At 36.6% G+C, this 17,855-nt stretch overlaps 2 protein-coding genes across 2 annotated transcripts; one reads left to right on the forward strand and one right to left on the reverse strand.

The window, feature by feature from the left end:
* The first annotated feature begins 1,481 nt into the window (after positions 1–1,481).
* On the forward strand, positions 1,482–7,606 carry LOC110767220 (ABC transporter G family member 15-like). The gene is made up of 8 exons (XM_088244361.1): positions 1,482–1,771; positions 3,124–3,203; positions 3,285–3,746; positions 3,896–4,021; positions 4,110–4,529; positions 5,991–6,263; positions 6,616–6,723; positions 7,202–7,606. Exons 1-8 carry the CDS (start codon positions 1,528–1,530, stop codon positions 7,556–7,558), a joined length of 2,070 nt encoding a protein of 689 aa, XP_088100487.1. The 5' UTR covers positions 1,482–1,527; the 3' UTR covers positions 7,559–7,606.
* A 37-nt stretch (positions 7,607–7,643) lies between these two features.
* NTRC (NADPH-dependent thioredoxin reductase C) lies at positions 7,644–14,044 on the reverse strand. Its single transcript, XM_021970695.2, has 10 exons — positions 13,649–14,044; positions 13,278–13,479; positions 13,014–13,119; positions 12,003–12,268; positions 10,669–10,948; positions 9,703–9,810; positions 9,127–9,213; positions 8,864–8,968; positions 8,142–8,272; positions 7,644–8,025 (listed from the first exon to the last, which is right to left on the reverse strand). Exons 1-10 carry the CDS (start codon positions 13,872–13,874, stop codon positions 7,965–7,967), a joined length of 1,572 nt encoding a protein of 523 aa, XP_021826387.1. The 5' UTR covers positions 13,875–14,044; the 3' UTR covers positions 7,644–7,964.
* Between the last annotated feature and the right edge of the window lie 3,811 nt (positions 14,045–17,855).

The raw sequence follows: 17,855 nt of genomic DNA on the forward strand, positions 1-17,855 counted from the left end.
CACAGGGCAAGCTGTTCCTCTGAGAGGGTTAAGGCAGGGCAGGGAAACCCCAAGGGGAAAATTTCATGTATCCGTCACTAGTTTTTAATCGAGCACATGCTCTCAATATCCTTGTAGGAGTATGTGCTCTTAACTACTTGAGCTACAACCCCTTACTCAAATATCAATTTTTGGATTCAACCTTCTACAAATGGATCCAGCTATGGGTTGCCCTTACTGCTAATATAACTATCTTTTAACTATGGATAAGATAACTTGCACACCGGCTGACACAACTGTTTTTCTTTGCCAATCCAGACATGTTAGCTTCCCCTCCCCAATCTTAGAGCATCCACAATGGACTCCCTAACCCACCTCCTTACACAAATTTTAGGGTGGAGTTGGAAAAATACAACTCCAACCATGCTCCCTATTCACCTCCTAAAATAGGAAGACCTCTAGGAGCACCTAAATCTAAGGAGAGAGAAAGGACTCCTAGAGGCTCCTTATAGTTTAATGTTGCTTTGTTTTATGTATATTTTAAACTTTTAATTAATGCTATTTTTTATTTTTTTTTATTTTTATAGAAATGGACCAATTAAAAAAGAGTTATAGTATTTATGACTCCCTAAATTAGGGAGTATGATTGGAGTTCAAATTTTATAGAGAGCTCCTAAAATAGCTTTTGTGTATTTCTAGCTAAATTTTAACTAAAAAATAGGGAGCATGATTGTAGATGCTCTTATCTCTCTTGTTGGTCTGTGGCTGTTGACACATATTTTATAATTAAAAAAAATCGTTTTCTTTATTCTTCAACGTATCTTCCAATTCAATAATTATTTCCACTCTTCTTCGCAGCAACATTTGGGTTTCTTTCTCCGGAGAGACGTTGCAGAAAAGGGAAGAATGAGTATGTTAGTTTGTTGCCCTATTGGGTTTGGTACTTTAGATGTTGTCTTAGTTTTTCTAATGAAGTTTCACTTGGATTTTTTCTTTTAAAATTATGAGAAAATTGGGTTATGATTTAAAGATGATGTGTCAACTAAGTCCTTTGGATAAAATTTTAATGAGGTGTCGTACGCATGAAAGAAGTCAAACAGATCATGACATAGAAAATCCAAGCAGAGAAAATGAAGGATCTCAATGGATCTGTTGTGTGGGGCAGCACTTTGACTTTATGAGATACAGATCTATCTCCACCACCCATCAACCATCACCATATCCACACCTAAACAAGTACAAAGTAAATAAGAGTACCAGTGCAGAACGCATGGAGGTGTAAAAGACGTGGGCCCTCGAAAACTCAGTATGCTTGCAGTAGTGTCCATGCAATTATTGCAAGCCAAATTTGATTATATTTCACCATAACGAAATTAATGGCGTGCCCATACTGCATAATGAGAGAACGTGTTTAGGCTTTACAACTGATCCCCTTGGCCATGTATTTATAAGATAACACGTAGGCTCTGTAGAAGAACTCAACAACACTATTATTTCTAGGGTTTGCATTGCAGTGAGTAAATTTACATATTTGGTTGGCCTGTACAAATGGCAGAGAGGTCGAGTGGTTATATTGAGGGAATGATTGAAGAGGATAAAAGATCGGCTTCTGCAGGGAAGTATTTGGTGTGGGAAGACATAACGGTGGTGGCTGCTCAAAACTTGAGAAATGATGCAACCTCAAGAAAGCAGCTGTTGAATGGGATTAGTGGTTTCGCTGAACCTCACCGGATTATGGCCCTCATGGGTCCTTCTGGTTCAGGAAAATCTACCTTACTTGATGCCTTGGCTGGTATCTCTCTCTCTCTCTCTCTCTCTCTCTCTCTCTCTCTCTCTCTCTCTCTCATGATTTCTCAAGTAATAGTAATACTATTCACCAAAATTAATGCACACAACTACAATTTGAGCAAAGGTCAGTTGGTGTCAGTTGGTCACTTATCTATCTAATTAGTATATAGCGGGTTTTCTTCCCTAAGGATATCTACTTCTTAAAACAGGACATCCAATTTTTGGATTGTAATCCAACCATCAGAACCATCCAGTTTTTAAGTTCTCTTTCAAGCATGATTCATGCAAAAAAAAATCTACTAAATCGGAAATTGTTCAGCCATTTGATTATCCACATTTTTATTTCTATTTTATCTAACGACCTGTGCTTTTTTCTGCACATTTTGGATGACCCGAATATTTCCAATCTGGACAATTCTTTTTGCAGGGATATATAACCTTGAAACAAGGACATCCTTAACATTTTTTTTAAAAAAAAAAACCCATAGGTATATATATTAGTCCCGGGCTTCACCCCTCCCCCCCTAATATGTTGTGGAGAGTTATTCCCATCTAATTTTTTTCGCTGGATCTTGTCTCTCCTTGCTTTGTGCAAGGTTTTGGTTCTCTCCCTAGCTTGGTCTAGGGTTTCTCCTTGTATTTTTGCATGGCTAGTTAGTAACTTAATACAACGCTAACTACTTATTTGGACCCACTTCGTAATGTTCTCTCATGATCAGAACTGTTCATTTTTTAGGTCTATTCATGGATTATTTGATTTATATATATATATATATATATATATATATATATATATATATATATATATATATATATATATATATATATATATATATATATATAAAGCAAAAGGCAGAGAATGGTAAAACATTCAAAATACTAGAATATTGCCCTTAGTTAATGCAAACATTAAGAATTGAAGGAATTGAAGTTATTAATTAAATGAGGATAATATGGTAAATTCACACTTTTTCATATTAAAAAAAAGTAAAATTAAAAGAAAAATCAGATAATGTATCCTATTTTTATGGAACACAACTACCCATTATCTTTTTTAATTCTAAAATAAATTTTAAAAAACTTTTAAAAAGTCTCTCGCAGTTGCGGAAACACGTGCAAAGAGGCTAGTATTGTTTATAAGAAATATTGCATTTGTCTAGTTATTCTATCATGAGATTAGAATTTAGATGAGTAATGATGTCTGATTTGACATATTTTTTGTCCAAGGATGATCCTTGGAGTAATCTTTCATCCCTTCGTGTAAATTTTTTTTTCTATAACCATGCCCGTCTCACACTTGAGTTATTTTTTCTGGTAACTATAATATTTTGAGAATTCCTTATTATTTGTTAACAGGTAGACTACCTGCAAATGTTCAAATGTCCGGAGATGTTATACACAACGGCAACAAAAGAAGGTTAAACTGCAGAGACATTGTAAGCCTAATTAGAATTAACATGAAGTAATTAATTTTTTTTTAAAAAGTAATTATAATATTAATATGCATGCATTTTCAGTCTTATGTAACTCAAGAAGACCTCTTCCTGGGATCACTCACAGTCAGAGAAACCCTAGAATATTCAGCTCATCTCAGGCTTCCTTCTACAATGACTAAAGATGACAAGAATGAGGTGGTAGATGAGACACTCACAAAAATGGGTCTCCAAGATTGTGCTGAAAACAACATTGGAAACTGGCATTTGAGGGGTATAAGTAATGGAGAAAAGAGGAGACTTAGCATTTGCATTGAAATATTAACACAGCCTCATGTCTTGTTGCTAGATGAACCCACCAGCGGCCTGGACAGTGCTTCATCTTTCTTTGTGATATTGGCATTAAGAAACATTGCTCATGATGGAAGGATAGTCATTTGCTCCATCCACCAACCGAGTAGCGATGTGTTTAATCTCTTCAATGATCTGCTTCTCCTAGCAGGAGGTGAAACTGTTTATTTTGGAGAAGCAAAGATGGCTGTAAAGGTAAGATTATTGTTTCTTAATAGAGTCGCCAAATTTGTTCACCGATATCTCGTTTCTCAAAATCTGAACACCGATCGCATATTTCTAACAAGTAAGATAGTGACAGACATACTAATTAATTGATGGTTTCTTCTATTCTTACTCTTCAGTTCTTCGCGGATGCCGGATTTCCTTGTCCAACAAGAAAAAATCCTCCAGACCACTTTCTTCGATGTGTTAGTTCAGACTTTGACCAAGTTATCGCAGCACTTATGATATCTCAAAGAATTAATTATGTACGTAAATTTCTTTAATTTTTCTTCAGAAGGGTTTGGTTTTGCTTGCTTTATTATTAATGAATTGTTTTTGGGATTGTCTTGGCAGGGATCATCAGGCTCTTTAAATTCCGAAATGAATTTGACAACAGATGAGATCAAAGGAAAACTCATCAATGAATACAAGTCCTCCAAATTTTCATCAAACGCAAGAAAAAGGATGAGAGAAATCTTAACATTGCAGGACAAACCTGCCACAAATTCAAACAAGGAAAATAGTAGCAGCTGGTGGAGGAAGCTATGCACATTGATTAGCCGATCTTCACTGAATATGTCTAGAGATATTGGGTACTACTGGTTGAGGAGTGTGTTTTACATTTTAGTTGCAGTGAGTGCTGGCTCTTTCTTTTTCAAGATTGGGACAAACTATCAAGCAATCGTGGCAAGAGGAAAGTGTGATGGTTTCATCTACGGTCTCATGATCTGCTTGTCCATTGGAGGCATACCCTTTGTTATTGAAGAATTACAGGTAGACATGAAGCCTCATCCTTAATTCGCACAAATGATTTTTTTCACCTCGATACTTGCATTGTTAGTCTGTGAATCGCGAAAATTCATCAGTTTGATTCTATAGTTTGGCAACATAAGTGTGGTAAAAGAACATTACCAGTAACAGTTTATCGAGTTATATACACACAATGCCCCTCAGGTATTCATTGTATTCATAAGACAACTGAGGTTTCGGAAATTACACTAACAATCTCCGATGTTTAAAAATAGTTTTCATTAAACCCATTCTGTTCATTTTCTTTCCAAAAATTTCTAATGTCATCACAAAAGCTTCTCAAAATGAAAAACTTAACCTCAAGACAGAATTTAACGCAATGGGTTTTGTAAAGACAATTTGAAACCATCGAGGAATTAGTGTAATTTCCGAAACCTCATATTTTTGTATGAAAACACCAAAAACTTCGAAGAGTGTTAGTGTAAGTTTATTCCAACCAAGGGAGAATCTACATTGGGCAGGAGCCTCCAGCCCAATGCTTTTCTTTTTTTTTTAAATTGTAGTCTTAGTGGTTTAAGCCAGATATAGTTAAAGTAAATAGTAGTCTAGCCCTTTATTTAAAATAAGCCCGGCTCTCTATGTAGAAATAAACCCACTCTTGAAGCATATAGGAAATAGTAACATGCAATCCATAACCTATATAAATTTGATTAGAAGCAAACATCAGAATTTTTCTTCTAGCCACCGAAAACGTCATATTTGAACCTTCAGAGCCTAGAAGAAATAGCTCTCCCCCTCTAAAAAATTGTACCAACCTATCTTCAGTGGGTTCTTTAATCTTGGTAAGTTTTTTTCTCTTTTTTTTTATTCAATTTCCAATTTTAATTGTTGTTGTTAAGTTTTTATAATTTAGGGTTTGGGTGAAAACTTTTGGTGATTGTTATATATGTTTTATTTTTGCAACTTGAATTATTAATTAGTATATATGATTTTTGGTGTTATTTCTTGTTAGGATATCATGTCATATGATGATAATAAACCGACAAAGAGAGGAAAGACTATTTGTTCATTCTTCAAAAAAAGTGGTAACGATAACAAGGATACACCTTCTGCATCTAATGTTGATACTTAATTCCTGAGAAACTTATTCAACTCAGATCTCAAGTAGTTGAACAATGTGTTTGATTTTATATTTATTTATATTTTTTGCTCTTTGTGTTATATTTGCTCGTAATGTGGCCTCCTTTGATTTATAAAATTTTATTTACATTTTTGTTTCAAGAGAAAAAAGGCTTATAATATATCTCCCGTCAAAAAAAAATTTAGCCTATCCCTATAAAATTTATTGGGTCCGCCATTGATTCCAACCTTTTTTTTTTTAATTGTTTATTCCATCTTCTTAACACAACAGTTTGTGGGGCATTAACTCTTGAAGCTCGTAAGTACAAAAATTCAGTTGTATATAACTTCAAAGTTGGCTTGCAGGTGTTTAGGCGTGAAAGACTTGGTGGGCATTATGGGGATGCTCTGTTTGTGCTCTCCAACTTCCTGTCGTCGCTTCCTTTCGTAGTTGCCATGGCATTCTCTTCTGGAACAATCCTATACTACATGGTCAAATTCCATTCCGGCTTCTCTCATTACTTGTATTTTTGTCTCAATCTCTTCTGCTGCATTGCTGTCACAGAAGGCACTGCCTTAATCGTTGCAGCCGTAGTTCCAAATCTGTTGATGGGCATAGGAGTCGCAGCTGGTGTGACGGTAAGCGAAACCTCACTTTTCGGTTATAAAATAGTAACAAAAACTGTATTTTGCAACTAAGTAATGCTAGAGATATCAATTATATCACCTCAACTAGTACAACGGTATTTTGTTTGCTGATTTGTGGCCTTACATTAAACTTCATTTGTTTATTGATGAAAAAATGTCATGTTACTAGTTTGTAACTAAGAGTTGGTAACCCTAATATCATTGCTTTTACCTCATCTTTTGTATGAATATAACGTACACATCACCTGTCACGTAATGTAATTGATTAATACAATAATATATGATGCGTTAGTAGACACGTCAGTATCTTAGTGTCAACCATCTAAAATGTTTATACACATAGGTATTCATGATGATGCCATCTCTTCTCTTCCGGAGGCTGGTTGACCTTCCAAAGATCTTTTGGCGTTACCCAATGTCCTACCTCAGCTATGCGGCATGGTCAATACAGGTATTGAGAAGTATATTAGGCCTTCCAAACACTCCTTAATTACATCTTATGATATGTTACTAATCAAGAATGGGTATTAGAATGATTCCAATTCCTTGATTACCTTATCTAAGTTTTCCGATTCCTGACTTCTGTAGTTCTTGGTAAATAAACATGCCATTAATTAGATTTGTTACCATGCCATTAATTTAGATTTGGCATCTAATTGCTGATTACAATTTTAGATATTTATAAAAATACTCAATCCTAGACATGTATTTATAAAAATATCCAAGCACTATTTAAACATAGAAACATACCCAAAATGGGTTTTGGGTATGTGTGTAATGATGGGTTTTGGGTATGTTTATAAATGAGTTTTGAGTGTGTAATGATGAGTTTTGGGTATGTTTATAAAGTGTTTTGGGTGTTGGGTATTTTTATAATTTCAGCCCCCATTTTGGCTATTTTAGTGAAACTCCCTTAAAATTTATCTCAGGGTCAGTTCAAGAATGACATGATTGGGCTTAAATTTGACCCTCAAGTTCCTGGAGAACCGAAGTTGAAAGGTGAGTATGTTCTCCTTTATATGTATGGGATAAACCCTAAAATTTCCAAGTGGTGGGATTTGGCTGCTCTGGCAGCCTTGTTAGTTTGTGTAAGAGTTATCTTTTATATGGTGCTCAAGTACAAGGAGAGAGCATCATTTTTTACACACAGACTTTATGCCAAGGCAAATTTTCTACACAAAGCCAAAAGAGCTCCATTGAGGAAGGAGCCATTGATCTCCTCCAAGAGGCACAAAACTCTTAATCCATTAGCTTCTCAAGAGGGTATTGGGTCACCACTTCCATAGTGTAATTGTACTCTACCTCTTTGATTCACTTATTTATTTCACTGTAAATCTCTTTCTATAAGATTAAGGGTGATCACACTAAACATCCGTGTAAAGTGAAACTTTTATTAGTTTATCAACATGAAATAAATACAGTTCGCAAGGAAAGATGGGATTGGGATAGGCAAAAATAAAAACAGAAAAGAAGCTAAACCCTCCCAAACTTACAAATTGGCGGAAATACAGGATTGGAGAATCGACCGTAACGATGCATTGGCAACTCTGCATGTATAATAATCTACAGTGTAGTTGATCAATACAAGATACAATTGTGAAAATTGAAGGTGTTATTGAGCTAGCCTGTTTGGGAGGAACAAAATTGAACTACAAAACGAGGACATCAGGCAACCAAGGGTCTTGAATCTTCTCATTTATTTGCTTGAATAAATTGTCTATACTCGCTCTTCATTTTGACCCCCGATATAGTCCTACAAACAAGCATAGAACAATTAGTGCCACGAAGGAACGAGCAACATTGTAGATGAAGTTATTTGTGGTGAATGGATCACATTGGGGACAAAAATATGGACAGAGATAAACCAACCTGATCATTTCTTTATTTTTGAAGAACTGAACGCATGGTGTACCCATAATTCCAGCTGCTTCTGCTACTTCTGGATCATCCTCAATATCAATTTCAACAAAATGTACATTTTGGTCGAATTCATCTATCACCTGCCATCAGAAAAAAAAGCTTAAGATTACCACATCCTCTATTGGTCATGTACATTCACGGATATATATGATAAAGCATGTTTTACTGTCACAGAAAATGTGCAAAGGCAGACAAACGTCTCGTTTCCAAGTAAACATGCATCACCAAGAACTGAACTCCCGAACTCGCCCTCCCACAATCCCACATCAATTTCTACGAGGAAGAAAATGCCACTAGGCCCAAAGGCCACTGGCTACAGTCAATCATGCTTCCAGCATGAGAATCTTACATGTATTTGCGCCAGCCGGTAACATAAGCTTATAGGTACATTCCAAAGACATCTTAATTTTGCAGATATCTGATTTATACAGTGTCCCACACATGAAAGAACATTGTGATCTCCCACAATCTGGTTTCGATTTTCAACTATAACAACATGCAACCATCTTAAAACTTGCCCAAGCCAAATGCTTGACGTGATTTGCACACAATAAATTGAATTACGTGTGTCCCAAAAATATTCATATTCAAATTCACATCCTGTATAAAGATCATAGTAATCATGACAGTTTAAATTATCATGTGGTATTTATGCAAGTTAATTTGTATACCTTACTAAGAATTGGCTTCAAAGTCCTACACGGACCACATGTTGGTGCTGTATATAGTACACATATAAGCCTTGGACTTTCATGGTACAATTTTCGTAGGGCATACTGAAAAGCAAATACAAAAAAAGTTACTACATCTTAACTAAGAATAGAAATACTATTATTTATATCATTAAAACCCAAAAGAAAAGAAAAAGAAAATCGTTGATTGGTTAGTATGAAATCATTAGATCATGCTAGCTTATGGGTAAAAGAACACATGCCTGGCCCTTATGCTTTGTAAGAGTAATGTCAAAACCTTCTTGAACATCCCTGCTTGTGAGTTCCTTCTTAGCCTCTTCAGTTTTGGGCTGTCAAATGTAGAGAGATGAGAAGGATGTTTTTTATGAACAGTGCTATCACAGGCTATAAATTCAACTATTGATCGAAATAAAATTCCACAATCCATTTACCAAGAAAACAAAGAGTCGTTAGATTAATTCCTCAATAATTCCCCACCAAAAAAAAAATCCTCAATAATTTAGTTTTTTTTGTTTTGGCCAATAATGTTAAAATTCATTTCAGTCACAAATGACAAAATAATTATATTTCATATCAAAGGGGTGGAAGAAATTAAGTAAACATTAAACTGTGCAGTAAACTTTATTATCAAATAAAAATCAAAACTAAATGGAACTTATGTTGGAATGCTTATCAATAATTTCTTTTACAACCAGAGGGCACTAAACACAGAGTATGGGTTTAATAAACCTCTGAATAAAGTAAAACCCAGCAGATGAAAATAATATATTATTTCTAGAGACATGTAGAAAATATAAACTTCATTAGAAGTTAAATACCTGGTGAAACTCAATAATGAGATCTTTTCCCACAAGATATCTCTCAACTGATAAAGCGGCAATGCATCCAGAACCTGCAGCAGTTACGGCTTGCCTCCATTCATGGTCCTAATAAGGTAAAGGAGACGGGATTACAGATAATCTAACTGAGAATTTTTGTAAGCAAAGAACAATTTTGGGTAGAAAAACAGCTTAATCTATCTTTCTTTTTCTTTTTTTCTTTTTGGACTGCAGAACACGGGTTTGAATTTGAATAGCAATATAACTACTTTTATGTGAAGCAGGTCCAGCAGATGTAATGCAACAACAAAAATCCCCATCAAGCATGCTTATCGGATGTGCTTAATAATTCTTTGTACATTACTTTTCTGTTGTTTAAAAACCAAAAAACAGTAGACATCATCTGTCATGATGCTGGTCATAGTTTTAAAATAAATATTATAGCCACCATTTAGAGTTTCTGGTGAAACTGAATGATTATGTTTTCTCATGAATTTCATAGACTCAAAATTCTGCCAAACATTTGGAATGTGTAGTATTTCAGTTGCATCAAATGCGGACGTAACGTAGGTCTCTCAGAATTTTATAGTATTGAGGATAACCCTCAAGCTATGGGTGGAATTCTGACCTACTCAATAACTTATTGCTAAACCACCCAGAATACAAAAAACAACAATAAAAAAGCCTACTTTGCATGCAACACTTTCACCCAAGTTCTAAAATATTTTTTTATTCCAAACATTTCCTCGCCTAAATACTAAATTCTTCACTATGTCCAACAACCATTGATAACTGACTTCAGTTTGTCATCGATCAAACAAATACAATATCTGTACCTACAATGAGGTAACAACTTAAAGTGAGGTATTCAGAGCACATAATTAGTCTTGACAGGTCCTGAGCCATATTAAGAACTGAAGAAATTTTTTTTTTTTTTTTTGAAAAGAGAAGTTTTAGCAGCATTACCTGTACATCTCCAGCAGCAAATACACCTTCAACTGAAGTTTTTGCAGTACCCTCCTCTACTAAGATGTAGCCAGAGCTGTCAAGCTCAACTTGGCCTTCCAACAACTGGCTATTTGGTGAATGACCAATACCGTAAAATAACCCCTTTGCTTCAAGCACAGATTCCTTCCCACTATCAAGTTTTCGAATTAAAATACCAGACATCTGGCCTTTTGTATTGCTAACAACGTCCACAGTCTCTGTGTTGAAGTGCAAGGTGACATTTGGGTTGTTGTACACTCTGAAACATTCGCGATAATCAACCTGTTAAACAAACATTCAGGGAGTTGAAAACTCACACATACATTAGTATAAATTTCATCACCATCAAGGAAGGCAATCAGAATCTAGAACACAAAAATAACTATCCTGAGATTAAAAAACTGAGGAATGGTCTAAAAGAACAAGGAAAATTCTACTGTCAATCACTGCACATTCCATTGCAGAAGAGCTATAAAACATTGGCATTACATAGAGAAAACACAGTTTTAATAGACAATTAACATGAACTGTTCAAAATTTCTTGAGCTATACAGCATTAATTTCCTACTCCAGCTTAACAAAAGGCAGTTCTGTTCTAGATCAAAAAGCAAAAAGATGTAAAGCAAGCTTGATGGTAAAAGATAGAAGCTTATAACAAGAATAAATGAAGAAATTTTTTTATAAACCAATTGAAGTAATTTACAACTTCAGATCCTTTCCAGGAAGACTATAAACTGCCTCAACAGATTAGCTCATTCACAGGCAATGTCATCATCAGACAGATAAAATTTATGATGGTCAAATACAATACATTCACTAATTATTCAACAAAACAAGTACCAATGTGCATATCCATTGTACTATGTACTAAAGGAAAGATAATATCAGTGACAATCAAATTAGAAAACATTTTAAAAGAAAAAATATATATAATGATAGAACACATATATAGATGGTGACATATGAAGTAGCTGCATGAAGGTGAATGAAGTTGCATATGGAAGTAGAGGGGCAAGCAAAATCCAGATGAATAAGTGGACGAATGATGAAACAAAATTTTTTGCTATGCTCAAATTTCAATTATAAAACAAAATTTTTAGAGAAAAATTACTATGGTATATATCCATCCATCTAACATGAGACACCGAGGAAGACAAATGTGATTAGGCTGAGAAAAAAGCACAAAAAGAAACATTTCACTTAGTATATATTTATGTGGTTATCCACAATGACCAACCACACAAGTGTAATTTAGAAGGTGTGGCATAAAAAAATCAGAACATCATATTAAGATAGGTTTCATCAACACTCACCTATCTTGCATTGCTCTAGAAGCTCTTAGTTGATCTCTACGCACAAGTAGATGAACATGACGAGCATATTTTGTGAGGTATAAAGCTTCCTCTGTAGCTGTATCACCCCCTCCAACCACAGCAAGAACTTGCCCTTTAAACAATGGTGATGCTCCATCACAAATTGCACAAGCACTAATTCCCCTACTCCAAAATTCATCTTCACGGGGTATCCTAAGCCGTTTTGCAGTAGCTCCTGTGGCAAAAATTAGACTGTGGCACTTAACCTGAAATGCAAATGCAAAACTGGGAATCAGATTAGAAGTACAAGGACAAAATTAACATATGGTAAACTCAAGGCCAACAGGATTTGAGTAAAATATTCAGCATACAATCAGAAGATAAATGTTACCATATTGGAAAGAGATGCATAGTGGATTATAGACGAAGAAAAGAAATCTAAACATTGGGCAAAAGTGAACCTTTTTCTTTTTGTTTCTTTTATAACTTGTGATTTCTTTATAGTAAATGAAGAGTGTTTTATTATTGGAGCAGAGTAAGAGGATCTTTGAGGATAAATGTAAAAAGAAGGTGTACTGGTTGAAACCATGCAAGCCAATCGATCAGCCAGCCATGTTGATCAATCAACCTGTGCATTGTTTCAGCCAATCCGCACTTCTGATGTCCATACTTGAAGCCATTCAGATGTCCATATATATTGCAGAAAAATGGAAGACTTACAAAGTTAACAATGCTACCAGTCATATATTACTTTATAGCCGTAGACAAGAATGTAAAATTCATGTTGCACTCATGCCCCCCTCTCTGACATGAAAGAATTTCACAGCTTGAATTGTCAGTGAGACAAGAAAATTATTCAAAATTTCATTTCAAAGGAAACCCACATTCATCTAGCAATTAGAATCATTTTTGACACTGCATAAAGGCCACCTCTGTGAAGTTTGAAAGAACCCAATTAAAACAGATTACAAAAATATTTAAAACCAAAACTTGTGCAAAATAATATTTCACCTTACGCTCACTACTTTCCACAGTAAAAGGTCTAGTTTTGACATCAATAGACTCAACATCTTCCTGGTACAACTCTGCTCCCCAGCGTTCGGCTTGTCGCCGCATCCTGCACAACACACAAACAAACAATGCTGAGCTTCTTATGCAGCACTCTAGTTGAAATTGCAGCTTTCCTAACAATTCCCACCTGAACAACTTGGATTTTGGAATTCAAAACAAGTCAGGACCAGTGATTCCATAAAATCATAAACTTGGTTGGTTTACCTGTCCATTAAATCAGGACCAGTAATTCCATCTGGGAATCCTGGAAAGTTTTCAACTTCAGTAGTGGTCATCAACTGCCCCCCCGGGCCCGATTGATACCCTTCAAACACCAGAGGCTTCAAATTGGCTCGAGCTGCGTATATTGCTGCTGTGAATCCAGCTGGACCTGACCCAATTATCACCACATTCTCGATTGCATTTGCTGCGCAAAAACAAGACAAACAAACACACCATCTTCATCAATTTGTACAACGATTAAAACCCACAAACTAAATCAACCATAAGAACACTGTGCAAACTGAACTTCCACTTCAAAGTTCAAAAACATGCAAGCATATACAGAGAGGGAGAGAGAGGGAGGGAGGGAGCACCTTGAGAGGTAGGAGGAGACTCGGAGGAAGCTCGGAGAGGGAGAGAGCGAGGGCGTGAGCGTGGAGGAGAGAGGAGAGGGAGAGAGAGGGGGCGAGGGCGGGTTCTGAGGAAGAAGAGAGTGTGGTGAGGAGGAGGAGGAAGGAGAGAGGAAATGGACATGGTGGTGACTCGGTGAGTCGGAACGGTCTCGAAACCGGTTCCTATCTTGACACCCGCCGCAGCCATGTTTGTTTCAGACCATACAAATTACAAGGCACTTTGTTCCTTAATGCTCTCCCTCTCTCTCTCTCTCCGATTCTTGGTTTTTTTGGTTTGTTGTTTTTGGGAGCTGTGGACGGGCTGCTGCTCAGGGTTATCTTTACTCGCTCGCCTCACGATGAGTGCCACGCTCTTCTTCAGTACAAAACAATTCCTAGAAGATTTTCTTTTCTTTTCTGTTCTTTTCTTTTTCTTTTCTTTTCTTTTCTTTTCTTTTTTATTTCGGAATTTGGACAGACAAACGGTTAGAATGAATAAAGGCCAAACTACATAAAACCCCCCAAATTATAGTCATTTTTAAGTTCATATCTATTTTTGGGGACATTTACAAGTACATACTCAAACCCCTCGAAAATCTACAAATTGCCTAGACCGTTTGTAGGTCTATTAAAGAAAGAAGGTGTAGACGAGCTGAAGAAAAAAGAGTGCAACAAGAAGAAGATGAAGCCGTTGCAATTGCAGTGGGTTTGGTCGATCAACCAAGCCAAGGCTGTCGTTGTGGTTCACAAGTCTGCCGTGGCCCTAACGTGGACAGACATAGGCATTCTCGGGATAAGAATCTTTTGGAAGATTATCCCAAATTCTATGTACTCTAATGTTGATTTTCGAGGGCGATATAGAATGCAATCCCATTTGTTCAATAAAGTCATGCATGTTGTTTGCAATTACGATGCATGCTTCGTTCAAAAGTGTGATGTTGTTGGGGTTTTAGGGCTTCTTCCGTAGCAAAAGCTTACAGCTGTTATACGAATGCTGGCATATGGTTCATCTGCTGATCAGATGGATGAGATTGCTAGGATAGGGAAGTCCACTACTCTAGAGAGCTTGGTCAAATTCTGTGATGCAATTGAAACTCTCTACACCAGGGACTACCTCAGCAAACCTACGCCTAGGGACCTTTAAAGGCTTCTATAGAAAGCCGAAGCTCGAGGTTTTCCAGGCATGATTGGAAGTATCGACTGTATGCACTGGCAATGGAAGAATTGCCTAACTGCCTGGCAAGGAGATTATGGAAACAAGAAAGGGCAAAAAAGTATCATCCTCGAAGTCATTGTTGGATTCAATACATGGGTTTGGCATGCCTTCTTTGGAGTTGCCAGATCTCAAAACGACTTGAACGTTCTAGGTCAATCCCCGGTATTCAACGATGTCTTGAGAGGTGGAGTCCTTAATATCACCTATGAAATCAACAATATCGTATACTCGAATGGGTATTATCTAGCAAACGGCATTTACCCCAGGTGGACCATGTTTGTCAAATCAATTCTACATCCCCGATCGGAGAAGGCAAAATTATTTGCTACCTATCAAGAGGGTTACAGGAAAGATGTCGAAAGGTGTTTCAGTATCCTCCAAGCTCGGTGGGCAATTATTAAGGGTGATCGCGTATGTTTGATGAGGAGGTGCTAAGGAGCATTATGATGACTTGCATCATCCTCCATAACATGATTGAGGAGGATGAGCATGATTATGATGCTCCAGAGGTGTACGAACTGGATCCCATGAACACGGCCTTGACAAAAATTTATGAAAGGCCCATGGGCCCAAATGGACAACCAATTGAGCATGAACCGTTGGTTAAGGACGGTCGTTTCATTCACTGTATGATTGATCGATATACGGAGATTCAATCGTCTTATATTCATGAACGACGTCAAGTTGACTTGATGAAACGTTTATGGGCGGTGAGAGGCAATGATGGTGAATAAAGTGAAGTGAAGATGCTTTGGTTGTGGGTTTTTTTTAATTATGCTTTGGTTATGGTTTTTTTTTAATGATGCTTTGGTTTGTGGTTTTTTTTTTAAATTATGCTTTGGTTGTGGTTTTTTTTAATTATGTTTTGTTTGAAGCATGCAATGTGTTAAATAAAAAGGTATTTTATTGAATGATTTCTTTATTCACTCAAAGAAAAGCAATACAACTAATTAAGAATTACTACTAATTAAATAAAAGACGAGAATTAGAACTACTTTAATACAACACATTAAAATACACTGAAATAAAAGCCAAGCAAACTAACTTGATGGTTTTGATCATTTAACCAATCGGTGTTGCTAGGTCCATCATCACGGAAAAGTCTTCTTCTCATAACATCCCTTCGTTCTAGCTTACAAATTGTTTTGTTTCAGGGGACATATGGCTTGTATATGGCCATGGTTTCCCGATCCTACTTCTCAATGTCTTGTTTTCGTACATACTCCCTTTCTCTTGCATATTCTTCATTCATTGCCTTCTCATCCGCATCTTTTTTCAAGTCTAATTCAATTCTCATGGAGCTGTTCCTTACAATTTGCTCCAAATATTTTGCAGTATCATTGTTGGAAGTACTCCCTTTCTTCGCCTTCGCCGCCTTTCAACCAATAGACCTCGGGTCCTTTTGGATTGGTGAGTCTTGACTCATTGGGGAATCCAAAGGTGAATTTGATGTTGTTGAATCATGGAGTGGCATCTCGTTCAACACAACGGTCAGACCCGTGTGAATAATTCTAAATCGTTTGCAATTTTTCACCACCTTCCAACATTGTTGATGGTTGAAAGATTTTTTGCCTTGCCCAATGGCTCCGAACCACATTTGTGCTTGCATAATCTTTTTTTAAAAAAAAAAATTGGAAATGCAAGTAACATTACGAAGAATATTGGAAATGCAAGAAACAAATAAAAATATATTGGAAATGCAAGAAACATTTAACAAAAAAATTAGGACATTAAAAAGAATATTGGGAATGCAAGAAACAATAAAAATATATTGGTAAGAAACATTTTTAAAAAAATTAGGACATTAAATTTAATAAAACAGAAATTACAAATAATTTACCTCATTGCTAAGATTTTCACCGCTTCGATGGTTGTCTCTCGCTTTTGCCAACGCATCTCTCCATTTCCCTAACTCTTTATTCAAAATTTTCCACCTACTACCCAAGGTCATTTCCGTACAAGTCGAACCCGATCTTTCACAAAATACTGCATGAATTTTTTCCACATATGAGATAATTTCATATCATTGCCCATGACCGGACAATGACTAATTTGGACCCAAGACTCACACAACAGAACATCTTCCATGGTTGACCACATCCCTCCGGCTTCGATGAAAGATGCCATAAAATGGTGAATATTGTGGGGGCTTTTTCGTTCCGGCAGTTACAAATGGGCTGGGCTGCCGTAAGGAGCAAATGGGTGAAATTACTCCCTGTGTCTGAGTTCAAGAATCAAACCCCAAGAATGCTTCGAAAGGGTAATGGAGCCTTAGGAAGCACCTTAGTTATCTTCACTAACAAATACAACGGTCGCTTATAGATAAATTCTTAGCTTGACATGAGAAGCTTGTGGCATGAGAGCAAAGCAATCATGAGTTTAGCATTAAAGAGAGAGAGGGCTGTGAATTCCTATGAGAAACAGGGGTTCTAAGGAAAGAGGGAAGGGATTCTAAGAAGGTTTGTTGGAGAGAGAGAGAGAGAGAGAGAGAGAGAGAGAGAGATGGAGGGTATAATGGGTGTGTTGAGTAGTTTCCGGCAGCTTGACGAAAACTTTGTCAAGATCTGGAATAGCTTGCCATAAGAGAAAATTGGAGGAGATGGAGGAATATGGCTCAAAATTGAAGGATTCCAGGGGTGAGAGATGATGCTTGCTCTCTGGGTCTGGTTTGCTTGCCTTCGATTGAGTTGTTCTTAATGGGTAGGAGACACCCCCTTTTATAGCCGCTGGAAGCTCCTCTTTCCCAAGAAACCCTAATGGCCTTTCTCCAATTTTGCCAAGTCTTCTCCTTCATTTCTCTTCTCTCCTTTTGACTCATCATATTTTGTGAAATCATTTTCTATCCAAACACACAAAGACAAAGTTTTTAGGAGCTCTAAGGCTTTTCTCGCAACTGCTTCAGTGGTGATTTCCTATCTTTGGTTATCATCTCTCCTTCTTTCCTCCCCTATTTCATGACAAGGTCTGGTAAAG

This window comes from Prunus avium, chromosome 7, assembly GCF_965620075.1.
Source record: "Prunus avium chromosome 7, drPruAviu1.hap1.1, whole genome shotgun sequence".
Classification (NCBI taxonomy): Eukaryota; Viridiplantae; Streptophyta; class Magnoliopsida; order Rosales; family Rosaceae; genus Prunus; species Prunus avium.